The sequence below is a fragment of the Caenorhabditis briggsae genome (genome assembly GCF_000004555.2).
Source record: "Caenorhabditis briggsae complete genome, chrX, whole genome shotgun sequence".
Classification (NCBI taxonomy): Eukaryota; Metazoa; Nematoda; class Chromadorea; order Rhabditida; family Rhabditidae; genus Caenorhabditis; species Caenorhabditis briggsae.
The window spans coordinates 3,928,913-3,954,876 of NC_013491.2; the positions used below are offsets into that span (position 1 = coordinate 3,928,913).

At 38.1% G+C, this 25,964-nt stretch overlaps 6 protein-coding genes across 6 annotated transcripts in view; 4 read left to right on the plus strand and 2 right to left on the minus strand.

The window, feature by feature from the left end:
* CBG02033 overlaps positions 1-2,000 on the plus strand; it is a gene marked incomplete at both ends in the record, with an annotated part of 3,686 nt that extends 1,686 nt beyond the window's left edge. The window contains 7 exons of the mRNA XM_045239038.1: positions 4-103; positions 445-595; positions 641-722; positions 769-884; positions 923-1,052; positions 1,104-1,573; positions 1,944-2,000. Coding sequence (XP_045092013.1) covers positions 4-103; positions 445-595; positions 641-722; positions 769-884; positions 923-1,052; positions 1,104-1,573; positions 1,944-2,000 — 1,106 coding nt within the window. The remainder of the gene's footprint in view (positions 1-3; positions 104-444; positions 596-640; positions 723-768; positions 885-922; positions 1,053-1,103; positions 1,574-1,943) is intronic.
* An 897-nt stretch (positions 2,001-2,897) lies between these two features.
* On the plus strand, positions 2,898-6,248 carry CBG02035 (the record flags this gene model as incomplete). Its single annotated transcript, XM_045239039.1, has 6 exons — positions 2,898-2,979; positions 3,088-3,559; positions 3,602-3,812; positions 4,818-5,048; positions 5,093-5,182; positions 6,093-6,248. The coding sequence occupies 6 exons, from the start codon at positions 2,898-2,900 to the stop codon at positions 6,246-6,248; spliced, it is 1,242 nt and encodes a 413-aa protein (XP_045092014.1).
* Positions 6,249-7,324: 1,076 nt separating this feature from the next.
* Positions 7,325-14,931, plus strand: Cbr-kin-29 (the record flags this gene model as incomplete). The annotated part of the gene is made up of 16 exons (XM_002643774.2): positions 7,325-7,366; positions 8,810-8,896; positions 9,150-9,266; positions 9,314-9,377; positions 9,426-9,587; positions 9,833-9,922; positions 9,972-10,130; positions 10,205-10,425; positions 10,898-10,982; positions 11,037-11,173; positions 11,225-11,349; positions 12,073-12,687; positions 12,738-12,861; positions 12,906-13,022; positions 13,974-14,085; positions 14,747-14,931. 16 exons carry the CDS (start codon positions 7,325-7,327, stop codon positions 14,929-14,931), a joined length of 2,442 nt encoding a protein of 813 aa, XP_002643820.2.
* A 1,131-nt stretch (positions 14,932-16,062) lies between these two features.
* CBG02037 lies at positions 16,063-18,357 on the minus strand (the record flags this gene model as incomplete). Its single annotated transcript, XM_002643775.1, has 2 exons — positions 16,063-16,798; positions 18,311-18,357. 2 exons carry the CDS (start codon positions 18,355-18,357, stop codon positions 16,063-16,065), a joined length of 783 nt encoding a protein of 260 aa, XP_002643821.1.
* Positions 18,358-21,443: 3,086 nt separating this feature from the next.
* Positions 21,444-24,096, plus strand: CBG02038 (the record flags this gene model as incomplete). The annotated part of the gene is made up of 9 exons (XM_045239040.1): positions 21,444-21,475; positions 21,581-21,654; positions 21,703-21,822; positions 22,310-22,403; positions 22,448-22,594; positions 22,645-23,353; positions 23,420-23,514; positions 23,653-23,923; positions 23,974-24,096. 9 exons carry the CDS (start codon positions 21,444-21,446, stop codon positions 24,094-24,096), a joined length of 1,665 nt encoding a protein of 554 aa, XP_045092015.1.
* A 1,524-nt stretch (positions 24,097-25,620) lies between these two features.
* Positions 25,621-25,725, minus strand: CBG27494 (the record flags this gene model as incomplete). The annotated part of the gene is made up of 1 exon (XM_045239041.1): positions 25,621-25,725. One exon carries the CDS (start codon positions 25,723-25,725, stop codon positions 25,621-25,623), a length of 105 nt encoding a protein of 34 aa, XP_045098061.1.
* Between the last annotated feature and the right edge of the window lie 239 nt (positions 25,726-25,964).

The window sequence follows — 25,964 nt, forward strand, 5'->3', positions numbered from 1 at the left end:
CAGTATCCACAACTACACCAGAAACTTCAAAAGCGTTGCCACAGTACCAAATCTGGCCTACCACCACCAGACCATTCATCCAAGTTGCTAAGCCAATAATTAGGTAACTACTGTAAACACTCTAAAAGAAGGCCGCCCCATAATTGCACTCAGAGCTTAATTCTCTCAATTTTTAAACAAATTATAAAAATTATGTCAACTGACAAAATGTTGGCGATATCATGACAAACATTTTATTTGTTGCCCAATTGTTGTTATCTTTTAAACAAATTGAGAAAATGGAGTTCATGGTGCAAGTATATTCCTATCAGAGGTTCTACAATTTTCTTGAAAAGCTAAAATAACAAAATTTCTTTTTTCTCAGCTCCTGTGAGTCTTTCATCCGTCCATCTTCTATCATCCGTAACAATGTTTGGAAAAAGGTGACGCCGGCTGTGACTCCAGAATACACTACATCGGTTTTCTTCACCACTCCATGACAACGGAAGCTACAACTACTGAAGAACCGGTAACAACTACAGTAACCTACCCAATATCCCCTACGGAGGTCCCATTTGTGTATAGCTCCACAGCTGGAATTCCGTACATCATCAAGGTATGATATCAGATTGTTATTCGGATTAAAATGTCGACTTTTCAGGCCCGAAAGTTCACACGGCCTCCAATTAGTGAGAAAATTGCGGTCACATCATTGCCACAAATTCATAAATATGATACTTGTGGTGAGCATGCTAGAAACAATGCTTTGAAAAATAGTCCCTGTTTCAGTCCCCGACCAGCGATGCTCGATCAAACTGAAGAGTTTCGAAACTTCGGATCCACTATTCCAGTACTGTTACAGTCATTCAACAATGATTGATAATTCAATTCAAGACTTGCTCAGGGTACAAGCGAATACACAATTTTCAAAAAATAAATTGAGATTCAGGATACCCAAACCGCCACATCACTTCCCCAACACATTTCATGGCATAGTTCAGTGACACCAGAAGTGGTTCAATTGGTTCAGACTCTGATGTCGTTGTATAGACCTTCGAGGTGTCTAGTCATAGGTAAGTATCATTTCTTGGAAACGTCAAAGATCCTGAAAAAAAAACTTTCAGGTGTGTTTACTGGTCTTGGACTTCTTGGCGTCGCTGAACGAGTTGATTCACGAGGAATCGTCGTTGCTCTTGAACATCCTGCCTACGCAGTTTTCTGGGACAAAGTCGGCCAGAAACACGCCAGAAGACTAACTGCGACTCAAATGTCCAGAATCCAAATGCGAACTTCTGAAAGTATTGAAAAATCTCTACCCAGATTGGCCACTAATGAGCCCAACACGTTTGATTTTGTATTTTTGGACGATTTCAAAAGAGAAAATTATTTGGATGACTACGAGCATGCGATCAGGCTTATTCGAAGTGGAGGATTGCTAATCATCAACCAGGTCCCTCGATGTCAGAAAGTTGTTACCCATTTCTTTTTGTTTCAGGCACTTAATAGCGGTGGAGTGATGTCTTCAATCGATCACATGACCAACGATGACAGGGTCATTCGAAACATGAACATACGCATCAAACAAGACCCTAGGGTAAGTTGAAAACAACTTTTTTCTTCTTATTTTTTTTAACAAGAGCAAAACACAGTTGTCGATCATTTGATCTTGATTTTTTCTATGATTTTTAAAAATCTAATAACTAGTTGCTAAAATAGTAATACACTGTAGTTGCTCAAATAGTGGTACACTTTGTACAAGCACTTTGAGCTCAAATATCTTGATTCCTTCTGGAGATTAAAAAATTTCAACTGATAAATCATTCATCATAATTTATCCAAGATTTTATCAGTTGACGGTTTTTTAATATCTATCATAGGAACCGAGATAATTGAGCTCAAAGTTGACTACAAGGCGGGCTTTTATCAGAGCAAATACAGTATTTTTGATAATACACTTTTTCCAGGTATCGGCATCTCTCCTACCGTATGGCGGTGGCACATGGATAGTTACCAAAAACTAAAGATCTTCTACTTATAAATTTTTTCTCTCCATCGCCACGTGTAAAGTGGTGTTCTTGTCTCAAACTGCCCGGTTATATGTATTTCAAAAACAAATGTTCAAATAAAGTTTTCTTTTTGAAACTGTATAATCTGGTCACAAATCCAAAAAAAAGCGATTGCGAAATCGTGCACTTTCAAACCGTACATGTCTGCGTCTCCACAGGGAAATTGTTTTGACGGTGGCCTTGAGGGACGAGAAAACTCCTGGGTGTTCGTAATGTGTGCATGAATTTTGGGCCTATTGTGATTCTAGTTTTTTGCGTAATGCTCTCATTTATTGACAAATTTTGGCTAGAAAAACAGGATTTTGTTATCAAAAAAAGCTAAAAAAATTAATGTTCACAGTTGTTTAGGGTAGTTTTGGTTCTGAATAGAGCCGGATAGAGCATATGAGAGTCATGATAGGTGCGATTTTAGGCCAAACTAGGTTTTCTCGATTTGAAAGTATTATACAGTAATTTCAATGTTTCCACAACAATTCTAGGCTCATGATAACTTGGAAATCTCTAGATGAAACAAATTTCTAGGATTTTTTCCTCTTATTTTTGTATAATACGTTTTCAGGGTAAATGGTCTATTCCATCCTCCCGGTCGCCATAAAAACTGAACTTCTTAATCAAAGTTCTAACCCTCAACAGATAAAACTGCTCATTTTGAGCTTCCAACCAACTTGTTTGAAATTCCAGAAGACGCACAATGCCAAGATGAAGCTCGAATATGTTGAAAACGATATCGGACCAACAGTCGATGAGTAATTTATTGATTATTGAATTTGAAAAAATTATATTATTACAGTAAACTTGATCAGTAAGTCCCGGAACAAAACGAAATTTGGACAGCCTGACACTATTCGCAGTATGCACAACACCCTTTTTAAACGCTGGGACTTATTCGAGAAGAACATCGACTACAGCAAAGACGAGAAAAAGAAACAGTTCGGTATGTTTGATAAGTTCTCTAATTTACTAGGCAATAGTTATTTTTTTCAGATGATTATTTGGATACTTTAGCTGAGCAACCTATCAAAGAAGAGACACCAAAAAAAAGGACAGAGCCAGCTCTCTGGAGTGGGTCAGATTCTCGAGGATCTCCGCATGCAGCATCGGCCATCACCGAAAGAGCACATCGTTCTTGATGGCCTTGGCTTACGCTATCGAGATCCTTTCAAATTCCCGATTAGCCGTATGCATGAAGTGCAGACCAAGTTGATCGCACGTGACGGAGAGGAGCTTCCGGAAATGGAAATGCCTGCTGATATTCGTGTAGCGAGAAAGATGATTCGCCAGAAGATGATCCGATGCAAGAAGTGCAAAACTCGTTTCCTTGAGAAGAATCTCTATAAGCGACATCTTCGAGACAAACATCCCAAGCTCTACGATTTGTTCATCGAGCAGCAGAGTGAAGAATGTGAAGCTCAAAAACAGGCAGAAAGGGATCACCAACTTTTTGATGAGATGAAAACTGGGTCATTCATTCCACCAGAAGATGCTGTTGTCGAGTTGCTTGGCAACCCTAATTAGTAAGTTTCAGTTAATAAAAATAAAGATGATCAAGATTACAGTATTCCGCTTCCGGGAGAGGGGAAACCAAAGCCATGGGAGAACACTCTGCAAAATAGAATCAGACAATTGAAGCGACCTAGTATCAAGAAGGTGTCACCACAGTCCCCATTTTGTGACATGCGTTTCAGATATGAGATTTCGTTAAAGAGACATTTTGTGAAGAAGCATCCTGTTATTGGAGACTTCAAACGATGTCTGAAATGTTTCACTGTGTTCCGGAATTGGATATGGACACTCACCACTGCGAGCTAGTGAGATTTTTTAGTATTTTCGAGACATGAAAGTTTCAAATCGTTGAGAAGACACAAGAACTCTAATGCTCTATCAGAACGCCCCTAGTATGAATAAGTTTCGCTTGGTGCCGGTTGAAAATATCGAAAAGTGATCAACTGGCAAATTTTTTCTGATATTATGGTAAACCTTTGTTAGTTCACCACTTTTTAAATCTTGTCCAGGTACTGAGATAAATTTGATCAAATGGGCGGTTAGGGAGCTTGTATTAAAATGTTTACAACATACGTGAATCTCCAGTTCAACCGCCCATCTTTTATAAAAAATACAACCTTGTTCTATAATTGATCTGATAAAAAAAGAATGATTTTTCATATCGAAATGTTAAAAAAAAATGAAACAAAGTCGGAATTTTTATAACCTCATTTCTTCAATAAAATCCCACCCAATAAGTTCACTTGACGCTTAATTATCTTAATTGCTGTAAGGGATATCGAATAATTGCCAACCGATGATTTATTTATCATGATACCGCCACTATTTTATCAGTTGACATATTTTTGATATATCTAATGGGAATGGAGATAATCAAGCCGGAAGTGTAAGTGATGGGGGACTATTAGAACAAATACCGTAATCAGGCAAAATCGAGTATATGGGCTTCCACAGATCTAACGAAAAATTCAGGTCAATAACTATTTTTAGTATCTTCCAAGTTCTAGACTTACTTCCGGCTTTTTAAGTCAAGAGTTTTACGAATTTTATAGAAATCCAGAATTCCATTTTTTTCAATTTTTCCTTTGGTAGAAACATCCTCATGAATTCTTTCAAAAAGACATTTTGCCTCAAAAGGACCTAGTCAGAAACTACAATTTCTTAGATTATAGGTCAATCATGTGGTGCTTCTGACTCAAAAGTCACTTCGAGATTCCAATGAACGATGATCAAACTAGATACATAGGTATTCAAAAATCCAATTTTCAGACCTATGTCTGTTTTGACTGCACTCCTGTTAAAAACATGGTCACCGAACAACGCCTCTTCAAACATCGTAGCAAATTCCATCGTGGTGCGAATTCAGGATTCTCCTGCAAAGAATGCCTAAAACGATTTTTGACACCACGAAAACTTCGGAAGCATATGAAAATGTCTCATGTCTTCACAACCACATATCAGTGTCATTTTTGCGATGAGCTTTTCATTAATGAAACTGCGGTGAGAAAAATTTCATTTTTTTCTCACTAATGAACATTTTTCAGCGTTATACCCACGAGAGAATTCACACGGGAATTATCAAGTTCGAATGTCAAATCTGCGATTATCGTGCTAATAGATATAGTGACATGGAGGTACTGTACCGGTCATTGAGATATAAAAAAATATTTTTCAGTGATTGAACCATTTTCAGGAGTCTGAACTCAACTCTTAAGTTACCAAACACTCAGAGCTAAGTTTAAAACTTTGCATTCACAAAATTTCTAGAAAACTTTCAGTTTCTGAGTAAATTGCCGCTTTCTGAAGAACTTGTTTTTTTTAGTTTTCAGTACAAAAACGGGCCCAAAACGAATGGACAACCATTCTGTAAAAGTGTTTAATCTAGACTTTTTTACACCCTTTACTACTTTTAAAATGATCGGAAACCTGACAGCCGAGCTCCTGTCTTCTGAAAATGATCAAAATATTCGAAAACCGTCGAAAACAAGTTTCTGCATATTCTGTTGACCGCTCCTATTGGTCAAATCCAGGACCCCTTAAGTGTGCCAATACACCATTTTCAAATGAATATCTTTGATAAAAGGATCATCATGTGTGGGCTAAATGTTATCGTCACGGAGATTAGTGACAAAAAGTAGAGAATAACAATATAAATCAATGTTATTACGCGAATTGGGGAAGTCGGGGAGTCACAATGAGATTATTCTTTCCATCCCATGACATTCATTAAAGTCACTGAACTTTTGTTTTTTCATTCCAGGAGCATAATCTCAATGAGCACGGTTACGTCTGCCCAATTTGCCAGCACAAGACAATGATTCAGGGTGATATGAGTGGCCACGTCTTCAAAACACAGGATATCTAGCATCAAAAGATTCAATTTGTAAGGGCGACAGGGTTTCAAAAAGCTTGGTAAGAAATCGCGTCCCGTATAATTTTAAACCGGACAAAACCGCTGGGACGCAATTTCTGACCAAACCTTTTGGAATCCAGTGAGGAGAGATGTGTAGTGATTTTTAAAATGAAAAACAATTTTTGTTCCAGCGTACATCGAGTCTCCTCGCTTGTGGATGCTCTTCAAAGGCGAGTGATACGTCACCACAGCTGCTTCCTTTTTCGGAAATAGCCGATGCTCCTACCACGCCTTCCCTTTGCTCCCCTTTGCTCTTCCATGCTCTTCAATTTCATTTTATTAGATAAGGCCGCATCCCGTATTCTTTTCATCGTCAAGGGGCATCCCCACTCTTGTTCTCTTTGTACCCATTCCTATTTCATTCTCTGCATTTTTCACCAGATTTCTCATTTACTCCCCTCTATCCGATCATTTCTTGTCCCAATCATCATTTCCACTTTATATCAATTTTCCTGCCTACTGTTTCTCTTAAAACGGCTACCTAGGTTGATATTTCAGGCAATAAATCATTTTAGGGTAAAATGAAGATGATGGACATCATCATTGTTCCCATGAGAATCTTTATCACGAGAGAGCGACTAGAAAGCAATAAATCGTACATGACCACAATCACACCGCAGCTGTATACAAAAAAAAATTGCCCCTGGGAAGAAGCGGGGGCACGCATGTGTGATTCAATGAACCATGGAGGTAAGTGAGAAGTTTTTTTGAACTTGCTCACGCAACCGGAGCATTCTCTCTTTTTTTTTTGAAAAAAAATGCATTGTGTGAGTCAGGAAGAGAGAGTTCGGAACCAGCAGGGACCTCAGAAAGAAAGAGAGAGAGAGAGAGAGAGAGAGAGAGAGAGAGAGAGAGAGAGAGAGAGAGAGAAAGGGAAGAGAGAGAGAGAGAGAGAGAGACGTGTGTGCGTTTTTTTCCCTGTGTATTTGTATGTGGATGCCGAAGGCCTAAGTGTGAGAGCGAGTGTGGAGGAAGAGCGTGATAGCAAGAGGCGGATAGGGAAAAAAGGGGCGAATCGAGAAGACACAGTGCGATAAAGAAAAAAGGCGAAAGACACGGGCAAGAAAAGAAGTGTGTGATGTGTATATGTATGTGTGCGAGACGCCTTTGGCTTGATGGTGAGCGTGAGTGAGGTGCGTGAGATCGAGAGAGAGAGAAAGAGAAGAAAGAAGAGAGAGAGAAAGTCGGAGCGCGGGAAAAAGTAGGGAGAGGAGGAGGTCCAATAAGCGACGAGCGTTAGAGTGAGAGTGTCTGAGAGCGCGTGTATGTATGTATATGTGCGTCTGGTGGTAAAACTCTATGCACTCTCTGTTTTAACTTACGACACTATCTTGTCGCATTCAGGCGCCACACCAACTCTGCAATGGCTGCGGCTGCGCCAAAGCGGCGTATGGGCCTTGAAAAGGTGGGTGTTCTGTTTTTTTTCTTGTTGTTGTTGTTGTTGTCCTTCTCTTCGTGCTCCTTCTCTCTCATCAATCTTTCTACTCTTGGGGGCTCTGATTCTGCAGCATTGCCGCTCTAATTAGATGACTCATTTGGTTTAATGGGATTGCTTAGAAGAAATGAGCTTTGAGACTTGGTACTTTTTGAGTACATTGTAAAATTTAAAGAACACTTTTGAGACTTTCATGGGAACCCGTTTCATCTTAGATTAGAAATCTTTTCTGGGGATACGTCCCGATAAATCAAGCCGGCGGGACACTTGTGGGATGCTTGAGAAGAGTTCGTTTTTTTGCTCTTTTCCGTCCGTTCAGGAATTTTTTCGCCAGCTTCCTCCTTTTTTTCTCATCCATTTTCCCATTTTTCTGAGAGTTTTCGATTACCTCTTCCTCACCCCGCTCCTTCTCTCACTCCCTCTTTCTCTTTATCCAGAGAATATTTGAAATTGAAGTTTGGGAAAAAAAGTTTTAGAAGCAGAAGAGAGCATTTTTGAGATCAAGAGTTTGAGAGTGGAGACTACATATACTAGTTGGTGGCAATTTAATTTTCCGTCGCTTAGTTTGAGGAAACAGATGCCAAACGTTTCTTAAACGATTATTTATGCCTGAGTGATCAATCGCTTTGCCGCGATTAAAACCTCATGTGTTTTCAGTTTTTGTTGGACTGCGTGATTTTCGCCTCGAAATTTTTTTCTGCCTCCTCTTCTTCCAAGGAACTCGGCTTCCGATGCGATTATGTACTTACTTGTTGCATAGAAAATTTACTGGCTATTCTGACACACACACCCTCTCCTCGTGCATTTTAGCATTTTTATTGGCACAATTCTCCTCTCTCAGATGTTGTAGATCTCATTAGAAAAAGGAAAGAGCAGCAAAAAGTCGATTAGTTTTCCTTTTGTCTTTCTCTTCTTGATCTTTACCGCGAGAGGGAAAGAAAGTCTGACATTCAGAAGTTTCCCATGGCGCCTGGCATAAACTCCTTCAAAAAATCCCATAAACTTTCTTTCTGCTTCCCAACCGTTGTCAACCATGTGGATTCGATTCAGTCTTCTCCTTTGAGGCCTTCTTATTCAATGCAGAAGGTAGTGTATTACACAAATTTGACACTGTTTGTGTGATCAGAGTTTGTCAAACTTGTATTATGAATTTTTTATTTTTTTTCTATCGCCTAGAAAAAGGGCATCTAATGATGATGAAAGTATCATCCATTTTATAATAATTGAATTCTTCTGCACGCGCCGCTCCGTGCTGCTACAAACCACATATGGAGTTAAGAGCGGGTGGAACGATTCCATTCCACAAAACAAATATTGCTAATATAGTCAACAGAGGGAGCGCGGGAAAACAGGCGGAAGGAAAAAAAGCGAACTGACAGTTTGTTTTCAGTCATGAACTCTATTATGTTTCAGATAGGTCTGTATGATGTTGGTCGTGCGATTGGAAAGGGGAATTTCGCGACGGTTCGGATAGCACGGCACAGGATTGCAAAGACCAAGGTTCGTTGTTTAACATAAATCATAGAATTAGAGCAGCTGCTTTTTTGGTTGCATAAAAATTATGATTTTTAATTTATGATTCATTGAGAACAAATCTAGATTACTGTAGTTTTTTCAGCCAAATAGAGAAAAAGTGTTCTTGAAATCCCTCTTAATCCCAGATGTTCAGTGTACTATTTTTGACCTTCATTCTGATTTTCAATCCTTACGAAGAAGTATTACAAAAGACTTTATAATCCTTGAGGATTTTCAGGTGGCAGTGAAAAGTATTGATGTATCAAAACTGGATAAAGAGAACCTGATAAAGCTGGAAAGGGAGGTGAAGATAGTCACAATGATCGACCATCCGCACATTGTCAAATGTTATGAGGTACCGTAATCTGGATCAGAAAAATAGGCTGAAGTTCATATTTTCAGATCATGAGGGTTGACAACATGTTATACATTGTAAGCGAATACTGTAGCACGGGAGAGTTATATGGTAGGAATTAAGCTGAAAAATGCAAAATTGATTTGGAAAAATTTTCAGCTACTCTGATGGGAAAAGGTCGTGTGACAGAGGATATTGCTCGAAAATGGTTTACTGAAACGGCAGCTGCAGTGTCCTATCTTCACAATAAAGGAATAGTGCATCGGGATTTGAAAACGGAGAACATTTTATTAGGCAAAGATTCGAAAATCAAATTGATTGGTGAGCCTCGTATCATATTTTATCTAATGGAAGCCCGCTTGCACTTTGAGCTCAATTATCACAGTTTATTCAAGAGACATCGACTAATTTTCAATTAGTAGATTATTTATCATGATATCACTCATATTTTGTTAGTTGAGAGATTCTTGATAGCTTTTATAGAAACCGAGATAATTGAGCTTAAGCGTAGGCTTCTTTTAGATGGGGTATTTTACTTTGGTTGTTGCTAATCTTAAAAATTTCAGATTTTGGGTTTTCAAATTTTCAAACTCCCGATCAACTGCTGAACACATGGTGCGGTTCACCTCCCTATGCGGCACCGGAATTGTTATTAGGTACCTCACTTCTAGGAAACAAGAAAAAAAAATGCATAACCTTTTGCAGGTAACTCGTACGACGGCATGAAAGCTGATATCTGGTCCATGGGTGTGTTGTTATACATTCTCGTGACTGGCGGATTTCCTTTCGGCAGTGAATCAGTAAACGATCTCAAGAGATCCGTTCTCTCTGGCGTCGTTAAGATTCCGTATTGGGTTTCTGTTGGTGAGTGTGACACTTCTCGGGGTGGTGGCAGACCGGAAGACAGATGACGTAATCGTTCTTTCCCTTCTTTTCAGAATGTGCTGATTTCATTCGGAAAATGCTCGTGTTGAATCCCACGAAACGAATGACAATCCAGAACGTTCTCGCACATAGATGGATGCACATTAGGAATGATGTAAAGAAGCAGGTGCAGAATCTTGAATCATCCATCCGACCAACGCCCAGTAAGCTGAATCCAACGATTATGATGTTCATGCAACAGCATGGCAAGTGGACCGAAGAGCAAATTATTGATGTGAGTGGGAGATTTTAAGCACTTTTTTCATTCTATTTATACTTCGTTCTGCTCTTCCGCTTTTCAATAGTTTATCCGGTTGAATGGCTCTGTACTCTCTGTTCAGCTCTTTTATTGGAGCATTTCAAAGGAGCACATGTTTATAACATCGGGGATTGATCACCATCAAAAAATATATCAACATTTCTAAAACACATATAATCATTTCCGACTTTGAACCTGTTTATCAGGTTTCATCGACCACTAGACACTTTGTGTCATTATCAAAAGCATATATGTTGCAGATAGTGTGCTTTGAAACGGACGAAAAGAACCAGAAAGCATTTTTAGGAGAAAAAAGGACATATCACACAATAGATATCAGAAATAGGTGTTCTATAAATAGGACATGATGTAGAAAATAGAAAAAATTAGATGCAAACACATAAAAAGATGGTCAAAGTGATAAGAATAAACCCCTCTCTTTTTTCAGGCCGTCTTGGGACGCAACTTTGAAAGCCCGATTTTCGCAACATACGAATTGTTGGCTGATAAGGTCAAAATCGGGTCTCTTGAAGGTTTGATCAAGAAAAAATAAAAGATGAATAATGGCGAAACGTTATGGTTTTAAGGTACAGGTGAAGAGTATCCAAGAAGAGGTTCGCGGGGATCAATTCTGAGTGGTCGGGCAAACGTCGATGAGCAACCACTAACACCAACTATATCGGCTCATCAGCTGGCACAGCTGAATTTGTCGAGTCCGGATTGTGTATGTGAAAAAAAAAAACGTTGGGGATAGAAATAGTTATTTGATTTTCAGGATTCCGATGACTCATCGAACTCTGATCTGTGCGATGAATCTCCATTGAGCTCACTGGAACCAAATCATAAGCAGTTTACGTTACCAAGGGGATTGGATCTAATGGGAAATAGATTTGAAAATCGGTAAGAGTATACAGTACCGGTCAATAAGACATGCATACAAAATATGTATTACTGTTGAATTTCGGCCATCTTCAGGAATCTTGAGCTCTGTTGTCAAGTTTTGGACTGTTTTGAACATTTCAGAGAGTGTAAAACTGACCTAGTTTAAAAATTTGTAATCACAGAAATTTTCAAAAAATCCTAACTTTTAAGCTTTTTGCCGATTGCTGAAATACATCTGATTTGGCTCGTTTTTGTATTGAAAACAGAAGAAAATAGGCGTTTTTTAGAATTCGGCAAATAGTTGCAAAACTAGGAAATTTTAAAAAAATTCTGTGAATGCAAAGTCTGCAATCTAGGATTGTTTTACTTGCTCAAAAATTTCTAAGTGATTGGAAACTTGTCCGTCGAGCTCCATTCTCTTAAAATTGGGCAAAATCGACTCAAAAATGCGCATTTTTTGCAAACTTTATTTTCTCATTTCTAAAACTTTGGATAAAATTCAACTTACAACCTCGACACACAAATCGGAGGGTACAATATTTCGGAGATACTAGGGGGTATAAAGTGATTTGAAATCACAAAATCCACTATTCGCGGGTACAAAATTCAAAATTCTCAGGTATTTTTTGCGCCCGAATTCAGGATACTTTATCACTGAATCATTTTGCACCCCAATGACAACAAAATTTTTGTAACCGCCATGATTTTCCTACATTCTCATCTCAATAATAACATTTTCAGACGCCACACACTCTGTGCTAGTGAGCAACTGCTATCACCAAACCTGATGGGACAGTTTCCACCTCCAAATCTTCTACTCAACAACTTCACAATGAGTCCTCTTGGTTTTCCACCAATGCCTGAAGGACAAGCTGCCGAATTCCCGTTCCCATCGTTACACCCAGCGCTTGGCGCGTTTCCAACAACAGATCTGTCCAAAATGCTTCCAGTGCCCAAAAGTGAACGTCGCGCGTCTGCAGGAGAAACTTTATTACCCACGAATTTCGATCTTCAGCAACATCTTGCAAATCTGTCCGCTAATCCAGTTTCATTTCCAACTGTTGAAGAAGAAGGAAGATCGTATCTTGCAAAATATGGTGGCAAAAGAAACACTGTACATTGTCTTGGGAACCAAATTGGAGGTGGTGTACAAAATCCCATTCCAAGGTATCAAAGAACACCGTATGCAAAAGCGCCGCCAGCGGAGAGAAGGAGCAGTTGGGCTTCACCATCATTATCCCAACAACAACAGTCTCATCTTGAGAAGATCTTTAAAGATGCTTTACAAACAAACAACGACATCTCCAGGTTGCACAAAGAGTTCAAAAATCTTTCTCATGGATGTGCACAATCACAGTAGGAGATTTTCAGGCCATCTTAATCAATCAGGAAGTGTTTTTTTTCAGAATCACCAACGAGGGAAGCTCACTGGCGTGCCCACAAATATCAATAACCGACGAGTACAACCGACAACATAACATTGCTCCATCCGCTTCCTCATTTGATCCGGTTAGCATATTCCAAAAAAATGTAAGTTCAACACTTTTGCTGATTATATAAATTGAATTTCTCAGGCGCAAGAAGTGGTTTTTGGCCAACGACCCGCGACGGCGATCGGCTTCTCATCGACTTCTTTTTCGGGAATGTCAACGCCGGAGCAAACCACCAGAAGCATGGATGATCGAGTCAGGGTGAGAAATAGAGGAGAGAGGTCTTTGAGCAGAAAAGAAAATGTTTATATAAATAGGTGCATTTGGAGAGTGTCTCTTACAACTTACAACTTGATTAGCAGCGATAATCGAAATAATTTTAGTCAATTTTAGTTTTCTAGTAGGAGAGTTATGACAAAATATTGCTGCCGCACGCTTCTGTAGATATTTAATACAGAGTGTTTTGCAAAAACAGAAAAGGGATTAAGGAATTGAAAATTTCAGATAAGCCCAGAAAAATTGATTTTCAAGTCTCGAAACAAAGGCAAAGAAGTTTATAATCTAAAAATCTGAGAATCTAAAAATTTCAGATATCTAGGATCGTAGAATCTCAGAATTTCAGAATTTCAGAATTTCAGAATTTTAAAACTTTAAAATTTTCATGATTGCAAAAATCGTTGAAAGTCCGGCCCGGAAAGGAATTTTTTCGGTAGAAACTTCTCAACAAAAAAAAAAATTTTTTTGATCAATTTTTTTTCACAAAATATTAGTTTTTGAGAAAAAAAAATGTTATTTTGCTTCAAAAATGCAATTTTCAGTCCGACCCCACCTCCGGAAAAAGGTCAGCAAAAAATAATTTTTTTTAATTTTGTTTAAGCATTAAACACTCAATATTTACAATTCAGCTTGATTAGATGTCAAACACAACTTTTTTCCAAAAAAAAAACAAGCTTTTTTTCCAAGATCAGAATCTCAGAATGTCAGAATCTCAAAATCTCGAAATTTCAAAATCTAGAAATCTCATAATCCCAGAATCTAAGAATTCGAAATTCCCAGTTTTCATTCTTGAATTATAGGACTTGCTTCTCATTAATTTCAAAATATAACAAACTTTGTGATGTACAGTATACCTTCTCAACGTTTTCGTTCTGAAATTGATAATCAAATCAAAATAATTTCAAAATGTATTGAAAATTGAAAAACATGTTTCAGAGCATTGTGTGCACACTACCATTTGCCGAAGTTGTGGAGGAGCTAAAATCCAGTTTGAACATTCTCAAGATCCCATTTGCAGAGACTCAGGAAATGGTTTACGAGCCACAAGGTTTGTTTGAAAGTTTAAAATTTCTTCTTGAATTTTGAATTTCGCGTAGGGCGAAACATCTATGAGCAGAATTCTATTAAATTTATTCTAACAGCTCTCATAAACCGCTCAACCAGGCCCTGATACTGAAAATTTCGCCGACGAAAAATCTGTGTAAAAATCAGATAAGGGTCCCCCTTATGTTTTGCAATTTTTCGAAAAATATCAGTTGGTGAAAATTCGCGTAATGGTCCCCCTTTTGGTTTTTCTCAATTTTCAAAAAATATCAGTAGGTTATTATCACATAAGGATCCACCTTTTGGTTTTTCAATTTTTCAAAAAGTAACAAAAAATATCACTAGGTGTATATCACTCTATCACTAGGTGTATATCACTCGTATCAGGGACTGCCGCTCAACTTTCAACCTTAAGTAATTTTTAATCTAATTTTCTGTAAGAGATAACGAAAGTATTCAACGGATGAAATGTTTGACATATTAACACAAATATTTTAGAACTTTTTGATATCTCTTGCAGAAGCCGAGATAAATTGGCTTAAAAAATCGAGGGGTCACTATTAGATTTTTTACAGTATTTTCCCCAAAAATCTAATCCCAACCAGACCGGCCGGGGTCGTGATTAAAAGTTTAAACCTGAACTGATCCTAATCATTCATTTACAGTAACCGAAATGCGTCGTCTCTCCCTACCATCTGGTGTCGAGATCGGAGTTGCCGTATTACCTCCAGAGCATAAATCTCACGTGGAATTCGCAATCATCAACAACGATTCTCCAACTTCTGAAATCTTGTGCGACCAGTTGATTTGCCGACTACGAATGATTGATCCCAATTGGAGTTCCGAGTGATCAAGTCATCCCCCCCCCCCCCACCCCTCCCATCGTCTTACCAGTTTCAAAACCATCTCAAAAATCCCTCTTAGTATCATTCCTTTATAACAATCAGGAAGTTACAACACTCTTCAGAGAAAACACTACTTCACTGATTTTGTAAAAAATAACGAGTTTCAATTTTTTTTTGAAAATAATTTTTTGGGTGTTTGCTAAATAATTTCCAGTATTAAATATTTGAAAATATTTGGAATCCGTGTATTTTTTCCCTACTTTTTTCATCGCTCACGATTAGAGTTAGTCAAGTTTCCTAGTTATAAACTTAGTCTCACATTTAGCCCTTTTCCCCAAGTCTGCCTTATTTTTTGTATGTATATGCTCATCAACTCCCCCCCCCCCCCAAATCAGCCTTCAATCTATCTGCAATTCTATTTTTCTTTGTAAGATATCGAGAATCATGTCAGTTTCTTTACTCCCATCTTCAAACAACTCGCAGAATCCCAAACAACAAAAAAAAATATTCACACCAGCCACCCTTCGTTTTGCGTGTACAAACTCTGATACGAAACCGATGATCCCAATTCGCTAGTGTCTTTCTTTTACTTAACTCTCATTACCTTGTTTTTTGTATCATTTTTGCTTTTTTCCCACGACTTTCGAGCCGAAAGCACTTTGTAATTTTCTTTTTGTATACCGCCCTGAATTTACCAGTTTTGCCTATTCCCACTCCACAAAATTCTAAGTCAATCCCCGCATCCACATTTGAACTGTCATTACTTGTACCGTCTAGTGTTTTTTCTGTCTTCGTGATATTCTTTTCTTCCAATGTTGTGAACACTTTTTCCGGAAACGACCTTCTTTTCTGTTTTTAAAAATAAAAGTTTTATTTTGTCAATTTGTTTCAGTGAGCTTGCAATATGGAGCACAAAACTGTGAGTTCTCTAATTTTGAAATTTTGAAACACGTTGAAATAATCCGATTTGTAGATCAATAGTTCAACAAAATTCGTAATTGATAAGTGTTGAAGTTTTTAAGCCATTGGAAGAAGATAGTGAGAAGTCAAACATTTCAAAGATGTGCATCATCTATTCAAAGTTTCAGAAACGAGTCTGCTATTTTAAGATTCTAAGATTCTGAGATTCTAAGATTCTAAAATTCTGAGATTCTGAGATTCTGGGATTCTGAGATTCTGAGATTCTGAGATTCTAAGATTCTGAGATTCTGAGATTCTGAAATTCTGAGATTCTGAGATTCTGAAATTCTGAGATTCTGAGATTCTGAGATTCTGAAATTCTGAGATTCTGAGATTCTGAGATTCTGAGATTCTGAGATTCTGAGATTCTGAGATTCTGAGATTCTGAGATTCTGAGATTCTGAAATTCTGAGATTCTGAGATTCTGAGATTCTGAAATTCTGAGATTCTGAAATTCTGAGATTCTGAGATTCTGAGATTCTGAGATTCTGAGATTCTGAGATTCTGAGATTCTGAGATTCTGAGATTCTGAGATTCTGAGATTCTGAAATTCTGAGATTCTGAGATTCTGAGATTCTGAGATTCTGAGATTCTGAGATTCTGAGATTCTGAGATTCTGAGATTCTGAGATTCTGAAATTCTGAGATTCTGAGATTCTGAGATTCTGAAATTCTGAGATTCTGAAATTCTGAGATTCTGAGATTCTGAGATTCTGAGATTCTGAGATTCTGAGATTCTGAGATTCTGAGATTCTGAGATTCTGAGATTCTGAGATTCTGAGATTCTGTGATTCTGAGATTCTGAGATTCTGAGATTCTGAGATTCTGAGATTCTGAGATTCTGAGATTCTGAGATTCTGAGATTCTGAGATTCTGAGATTCTGAGAATCTGAGATTCTGAGATTCTGAGATTCTGAGATTCTTAGGCTCCAAGATTTGAAGATTCTAAGATTCTAAGACCCAGAGATTTCAAGATTCTGAGATTCTGAGATTTTCAGATTCTAAGATTCTAAAATTCCGAGATTCTGAGATTCTGAGATTCTGAGATTCTAATATTCTAAAATTCTGAGATTCTGAGATTCTGAGATTCTGAGATTCTGAGATTCTGAGATTCTGAGATTCTGAGATTCTGAGATTCTGAGATTCTGAGATTCTGAGATTCTGAGATTCTGTGATTCTGAGATTCTGAGATTCTGAGATTCTGAGATTCTGAGATTCTGAGATTCTGAGATTCTGAGATTCTGAGATTCTGAGATTCTGAAATTCTGAGATTCTGAGATTCTGAAATTCTGAGATTCTGAGATTCTGAGATTCTGAGATTCTGAGATTCTGAGATTCTGAGATTCTGAGATTCTGAGATTCTGAGATTCTGAGATTCTGAGATTCTGAGATTCTGAGATTCTGAGATTCTGAGATTCTGAGATTCTGAGAATCTGAGATTCTGAGATTCTGAGATTCTGAGATTCTGAGATTCTTAGGCTCCAAGATTTGAAGATTCTAAGATTCTAAGACCCAGAGATTTCAAGATTCTGAGATTCTGAGATTTTCAGATTCTAAGATTCTGAGATTCTGAGATTCTGAGATTCTGAGATTCTGAGATTCTGAGATTCTGAGATTCTGAGATTCTGAGATTCTGAGATTCTGAGATTCTGAGATTCTGAGATTCTGAGATTCTGTGATTCTGAGATTCTGAGATTCTGAGATTCTGAGATTCTGAGATTCTGAGATTCTGAGATTCTGAGATTCTGAGATTCTGAGATTCTGAGAATCTGAGATTCTGAGATTCTGAGATTCTGAGATTCTGAGATTCTTAGGCTCCAAGATTTGAAGATTCTAAGATTCTAAGACCCAGAGATTTCAAGATTCTGAGATTCTAAGATTCTAAAATTATGAGATTCTGAGATTCTGAGGTTCTAAGATTCTGAGATTCTGAGATTCTGAGATTTGGAGAGTCCGACATTTTCAGGTTCTGAGACTCTGATATTCTTAAAAAGGGAGATGCTGAAATTCAAAATTTCCGAAATTGAAGAATTTAGTAATTTTGAGATTCTAAGGTCGTGAAACGTCAATATTCCAAAGTTCTGGAATTCCCAACTTTTGAGATTTTGTGATTTCAAAGTTCTTGGGTTAATGAAAATGTATTTTTTTAATGTCAAAATTTGAGAGTTTGAATACTGAAAACATGTAAGTTTTCAAAGTTCGAGAATGTCTTGGGGTTATCCTGTCCTTATTCTTTGAAGTTCTGACGAATTTCAGAATATTGTTATTTAGAAATCTGTGTTTTAGTGTTTTCAAACCGAGAAGTTGTGTAATTTGAGCTGTTACTTTTTGTACTGTTTACCACTGATCACAGTTCGAAAATCCAAAATTGATATTTCATAACAGCGTCCCGCCTGATAAACAATGATTTATTTATTGGAATCACCTGTTCCCAAAAATCCAGCGAATTCCAAAATCACACGTCTTTCTCATTTTTTTTTGTCTCATTTCTCAAACGTTTTATGAGTCTTCTGACCTGATAAAATCAACTGATCTTTTTTCTCATTTATCAACTAATATCTTTAAAAATAGCTCCAGTTTTATGTACCTAAGAGCCTTGGGGCTCCCCGGTAAGCTTAACAAACGGTTTATTTTCTCAAGAAAAATTTGTCTCTCTCTCTGCCCCACACCCCATATCGCATTTCGAAAATCTTTTCACAAGTTCTTGTTCTCTCACCCCATAGCTTCACTTCCGCTTCTCCTTCTTATTAGATTTATTTTTTTTCTCTATCTTGAAAAATGTTGGTTTAATAATGTTCCTCCTCTTTATTCCTCTTTATTGCCACCTCCTTGGTCATAAAACGCTGATATTACACTAGTTTTATGAAGTTTCCTTCTTTTTTCTTTTCTTGTTTATCTCCTTCAGCTGGTCGGCTGGACAAAGTGTAATAGAGGTTTTTTTTGCCAGAGAGTTCATTTCGAAAATTTTCGTTTTCTCTGCAGCAGCGAAGATTGATGAAGGGACACATGTGTGCACAAATTGAACAAAGAGACAGTTCAGATGCATTGCACTTTCCCTTAAATTTTCCTTTTCCACACTTTTTAGTTTTAGTATTGGTGTGGAGTTCTTATCTCTAGGTGAGGCCATTTTATCATTTTATGTCTTTTAATATTAATTTTACTGCACTTTCGATTCCTTTGTCTTCAAAGTTGCTTGACAGGTAGAATCAAGGAAACTTTCTTTTCATTTTTCCAAGAAAGCATTACACGATCTACTGTACGAAATGCACTTTTTTGAAAGGTCTCGTTTCACGAGCCAAAATTTTTAAATACCTAAATGACACATAACGTTTGTTCAGCAAAAAGCGATATGCGAAAATATGAGGGAGGGGGAGGTCACAGGAAGGGGGGACGTGGTGCATTCCCTCTTACTAGCAGAGTATTGATTTTCTGTTGCGCTAAGCATTCTCTGCGTCAACTTCCAGAAACTTCTATTGCGTCATTTTATCTTTTAAGTAGTTTTGCGAATACCTTAAGATCTTCTTATACCATTTACGTGAGCAAAATAAGAGGAAAAAGAAATAAAAAATAGTAAAGTCTTCTTCTGATGACCACACAACTTGATTAAGGCGCCAGATGACGTGATGACGCCGTGTCTATATAATATTCTAGATTCTTGTTGTTTATAAAACACTTTCGATAATCAAAAAATGATGATCCCTCTTCGCCCTCTTTCTCAAAAAAGCATGTGGTTTTCTTGTGACTCCTTCTCTTTTTTTTTCGTCTTCCGTGCTAATAAAACCGGAGAAAATGGGATGTTTTGCTCTTGTTTTAGAAGCCGCGCATGTTCCTTCTCTTCTTTTCGTTTTTTTTTTGCAGTTTCAGAAATGATACATTCTTTTTTCAGAGCGAATAGAAAAGAATACAACAATCATGCAGCCCGTCGATCGTTCGTTTTACAAAAGAAACCCATCGGAGAGGTGAGTGATACTTTTATGATTCGTGGAAAATAAAAATGCGCGGGAACAAAAAGTGTTGGCAATACCAAAAAAAGGTATATAGCATCAGTCGAAAAGATATTTTATAGAAAAACGTATTTTTCACCGGATTTTCGGCCATTTTGATCATTTTCTGCCAGATTTCCAGACTCCTATACAGTTTTTCAGTCGATTTTCGACCATTTTGACTAGTTTCAAGAGCCTGAAGCATGACTATCAAGTTTCCGATCAATTTGAAAATGTTTGAAGGTGTAAAACAGACCTATACTGAGAACTTGGCGTTCACAGAGTTTTTCGAAAATTCCTTTTTTTTTAGTTTTTTGCCGATATCTAAAATATGCCTTTTTTGGACCATTTCGTACTGAAATCATGAAAAACCGGTGTCCATCAGAAATCGGCCGATAGCTGAAAAACGAGGATTTTTCGATAAATTCTGTGGATCCTAAGTTTTGAATCTAGGTCTGTTTTCTGTTTATACCTTCCAACACTTTCAAAGCGTTCGGAAATTAACTAGCCGAGCTCCAGACTACTGAAAATGGTTAAAAGGACCAAAAGTTAATTGAAAAAAATTGTGTTGTTCGTTTTCTCTTTTTTGTTCTCCAGCAATGAGCTGTGTTGACCAGTAGAATCGCAAAAAAAAGAACGTCACTTCTTCTTCTCTGTTCCGTACACTCTTCAAGAACGCACCAAAATTGATGGGTGTAGGGGGAAAGGCGACGAAGAAAAAAGACAACAGAAAAGAGGAGCACTGCGAATTCAACAATAGTCCGTGCTCTCATACGGGAGCATGAGAGCACAAAAAAGAAGTTGGAGGGGTACTTGCTCTGCTTTAAACCTTCGAACTTGTTACCTCATTCTTTTTTCCCCCTATTTTGAAATATCCCTCCCACCTCAAATTTTTTTTTGTTAGTTTCTTCGCTAGGAAATTGCTCTGTCATGCGTAAACTTTGTTTGGGTAGGTGGTTTTAGGAAGAGAATAGAATCAGAAAGTATAGCAGAAATTATTATAGTGGAACATTTGAAAAATTCGAGGTGACACTTATAAAGGATATTCGTTCCGGACGAGTGAAAATTTTGAAAATCGAGGAAATTCAAGGTCGCATAATTTTTTTCTCGCAACTTTTTTTGATTTGAGAGCCATCCCTGATTTAGATTTTAAAAAGTGCATATGCAATTATCACGGTCACTTTTTCTTTCACATGCAATAGTTCCATTTCCATTCACTCCTCTCCTTCCAACTATCGTTCCGCTCCTCCCTCTCCTTGGTTGCATTGTCAGATTCCAAAGACGCAGAGGCTTTATTGCCCTACAGACAGCAACAGCAACCGAGAAAAATGCGTTGATAAGTTCCTTAATTTGAGGTCTGCCCACTACAAAAGAGGCCACTGGGTGTCTCAACACCCGGGTCGTCGTCCTCGTTATCATTTCTTATCGTTGAGGGCTCTTGGAGTCGACTCAGGGTTTAATTCACTTTTGCACTTTTTTCGCCGTTTGATTTCTTTGCTCTCTCAAGGTCCATATATCATTAATATCGTTAATTTTTTTCTGGCGCCACTCGAACTAACCAAACACGGAACAAAAATGGTTAACTGGTCTTCGAATGTCGATGAAAGGTATATTTACCTGGTGTGGCTCAGCTATCAAGGCTTCTAGCATCTAGAACATGCTGACAGCAATTAGAAAATTAATACTATGTCTGAAATTTCTGAAAATTCCAGAGTCTTCGTCAACAGATCTCTCCGATTGGAGAAGATCACTCATTTTGGGTTCGATATGGACTACACCCTAGTTCGTGAGTTGCTCATTTTTAGTTCCCAAATCTTAAAAAATTATTTTTCAGAGTACAAGACTCCAGATATGGAGTACCTCGCATTCAACATGGCCGTTCAACGCTTGGTAGACACTGGATATCCAGAGGAAATCTTAAATTTCAAATACGATCCAATTTTCCCAGTTCGTGGTGAGTTTTGCATCAGCCCAGATTCCATTTGTTGCTCACATGTCATTTTGAAATAGTTGACCTGTCTGCCAATCCAATTAAAATGGAATGACAGATCATGCGAAACGCCATAAACTTTTGTATTCTGGTTTAGGGAACAAGATTGCAATCTGAATTTTTTATGGTTGAAACAAAAAAAAACTTCTGCGGGATGTGTGACCGTCATATGTCTAAAAACAGTCGTCGTAAATCTTTATCTTATCGTGAACGACATCTTGCGGTTTTCCTTGACATAGAACTTGAATACGACGAATTTTATTGGTAGGAGAGGGAAAGCGGCGACCTCGGTCTTCAAGCCTAATCCGAAGAAAAAATTGCATAAAAGTTCATCGAGGTGTGTGTAATCTTCATCTAATCGGAGGGTAAGCGGGGTGTAAGATGGTATTAGGGGTGGAAAAGATAGTGGACAAATCGTCTTAAAAAAATACTATTCCCAATTTTTTCTCAGGTCTCTGGTTTGAATTCCAATATGGTAACTTGCTCAAAGTTGATGGATTTGGAAATATTCTTGGTGGAATTCATGGGCTGCGTTTCTTGAAGAAGTATGACTTATAAGTTCACAGAATTATCAAAAACCCACTTTCAGCCATGAAATCGAGGAGATGTACCCGAACAAGTACCTTCCACTCTCCGACTCCCGTGTCTATGTGCTGAACACGTTGTTCAACATGCCAGAAACGCATCTTATCTGTCAGCTTATTGACTTCTTCGACAAGCACGATAACTATTCGCAGTAAGTGAAGTTAGCGCGACGGGAGAACTGCAAAAATTGGAAAATTCCAGGCTCACTGATAAGACCGGAGTGAAGGGTGGCGAAGTGATGATGTCATACAAGTCCATCTTCCAAGATTTGAGAAGAGTCATTGACTGGGTTCATGTGGAGAGCTCGATGAAGAAGCAAGTGATGGACGATCCAGAGAAATATGTCATCCGTGACGAACGTGCTCCAAAATTTTTGTCCCAGCTCCGTGAGCACGGCAAGAAGACCTTCCTTCTCACCAACAGTGACTGGGCCTATACCAATGTGATGATGAAATTCATTCTGGGAGATGACTGGAAGTCTTATTTCAATATCATTGTGGTTGATTCATGCAAGCCAAGATGGTTCGCCGAGGGTACTGTATTCAGAGAGGTCAATACTGAGACTGGAGCCTACAAGTTGGGAATCCACACGGGACCACTTCGAGAGGGTGTTGTCTACTCTGGCGGATCCTGTGATTCCTTCCAAAAAATGATGAAGTGCCGTGGAAAGGAAGTGCTCTACGTCGGAGACCACATCTTCGGAGACGTGCTTCGTTCCAAAAAATCCAGAGGATGGAGAACCTTCCTCGTGGTCCCTGAACTGGTCAACGAGTTGACCGTATGGACCGACTCCAAGCCGTTGTTTGACGAGATGGGTCGTATGGAGAGCACACTGGCTGATATCTACAAGAACTTGGATGGCGCGTCCCGTCACAAGCCGGTTGTCAAGGATATCGTTGATCAGATTAGAGTGAGTGCATGGTTTCCGGGAGAGAACGGAAACTGGAGACAAATCTGATAATGCGATTTTTTTCAGAAGCTCACAAACCAAATGGATGAGGAGTATGGATGCTTGGGAAGTCTTTTCAGAACCGGGGGAAGAACCACTTTCTTCGCAGCTCAAGTCGAGAGGTGATCTATGATGTTATTTCTAAAATAATCCCTACATTCGAATTAATGATATCAGTGATATCAGTTTCCGGTTCATTGAATTCGCTTAGAAACATACATGAATATAATTATTCGAAAATGGCAAATTTCTATTTTCAGATACGCTGACGTCTACGCATCCTCCTGTTACAATCTGGTCCACTACCCATCGTTCTACTATTTCCGCGCTCCAATGAAGTGCATGCCTCACGAGTTGACTGTGGACCATGCCTCCACCCTGAGATCCAGATCCAACACCCTGGAACGTCAACAAAGTGTGGGACAACAGGTTCGCGGATGGAACAAGAAGACGTTGAACGACCAGGAGACGTTCTGTCATGAAGAAGAAGAGGATGAGGATCAAACAAATAGCAGCAGCAGTGATGGAGAGGTGAGAGGAGGATTTTGCAGAAACTAATTTGGAATGCAATGTTGTTTCAGGCGCCGAAGCGTGAACGCACCAAGTCGGGCAGCGACGAATCGTCGAACGCTGGCGATGTTCATGTGGAGCCACACCAAGATGTTGTCACTCCAGCTCCTGCATTTGTCGAGCACACCGCTTAAACTCATTGGACCTATTAGTTAGCTTATATAGGCGCCCACTTGTTTTCCCACTGCTTTTTTTTTCTTCCAACGCTATTTTTTCATGTCTAATTTCGAATTGACTCCTGCGCTTTAACTCACATAATGTACCCTTCTTCCTTCCTCCATGAATTCTATTCAACACAATTCTATACACTCTTTTTCTTCTTCCTCACCCGACCACGAGCCTTATTTTTGAACTTGTTCTCTTTTGAAGACCAACTCCCCACCGAACGTGTGTAACATCATTAAACTTCATTCACTGAAAAAAAAAATGCTTTTCATTCCTTTTTCCCTTTTTGTTGAGCAAATAAAACCCCCATAGTTTTGTATTGTAATTCAAATTCTATATTATAGTTCAGCTTTTGAATAAATAAATTTCCTTCAATGCCGATGTTATAATCCCACCTGTCCCATGAAGGAACGTGCCTATGCAGGTCATAAGAGAAAATGGAAAAAATAATAAAGAGAAAGTGATTAATTTGTAGGCCCAACAAAATCGGATTTCGAGGTAATCCAATTTTTTGCTATTTACTCTTTTTTGAAGAAGTCAGCTTCTCTATTTTTCTTCATCATCTCTTGCTATATCCCCTCCAACTTTTGCTTCTTAGTGAGAAAAGAAAGAATAATAATATTCCATGATGAAGGAAAAACGAATGACAAACCCAAAAAAAGAGGAAAGGAGGAAAAACAGAAGACTGGGATGAAGCAAAAGAAGAAGAGACGTCGACAAAAAGTCATGGATTTCCTGTAACCCTTTGTTACTTAGTTTCGTCCCCCCTGACCCACTTTTCTTCTCTAGACAGCTCTGGACCCTTTGTACCTGAATAATTTATAAATTTTCGGTTTCATTATTGGAAAAACTAGAAAATGGTGCTAACATCAATTCGTCTTGTTCATTTTGGTAATTTTTTGGCCTTTAAGCTTCTGAAAATGATAATTTTTCTAGAAAGCTGTGTTCCTTGAAACTTTTTGTTCCTGAAAAATAATTGCGTTTTTACAACTTCTCAAATTTTCCATAGATACTTTTGGAGATTTTTTGCATTTGAAATCCATCATTACCAGAGGACCTGTAATACAGGGGCCCTCACACTATCAAGTTTGAATTCGTTTATCTCGGCTCCTATAGGAGAAATCAAAAATGTATCAACTGATAAAATTTTGGTGATCTTATGATGAACGGTTTATTAGCTGACAACTACTTTTCATCTTTGATAGGAACCGAAATAAATTGTAAGAAAATAACTGTCTTGGAAATCTGTTCATATACCGTAAACACTCTAATAGAACGCCACCCGTAAAATTTGAGCACATGTATCTCATTTTTTGTGAAAGATATCAAATTTGAGGACCAAATTTCTATTGTAGATCTAAATAGATCGGTAGCTTCTTACATGACATCAAATGGTTGTTCTGAGCAACACTATAAAAAATTATACGCAATGTTTTGATGTCGGTTGTTGTCTTGTGACCATAAATCCCGCAGAGGATTTGGCAATATCATTTTTAGTGATGTCTGTGAGTGAATTTTCCTTTTCTCCACTTTTTCCATATACAAGAAGCCTTGATAAAACCACATAAGAAGATTTGGAATAAAATCCTCCTTGCCATTTCAAAAATCCTATTGCTCTTTTGCAATTTCCTCTTCTTTTTCTTCCCACAGAAAGGAGATTTATAGAATAATTCTTTTTTAATAATTCCTATGAAAGGCAGATATAGATATAAATTCCGTCTTCCTCCGAAGATTATTTAATGGGTATAATATCTTATTCTCTTTCAATTTCGTGTCCGAGCCCCTATCCCATCTTTCATCGTCTCATTTTCTTATTTTCTCAGTTTATCGCGGCCCA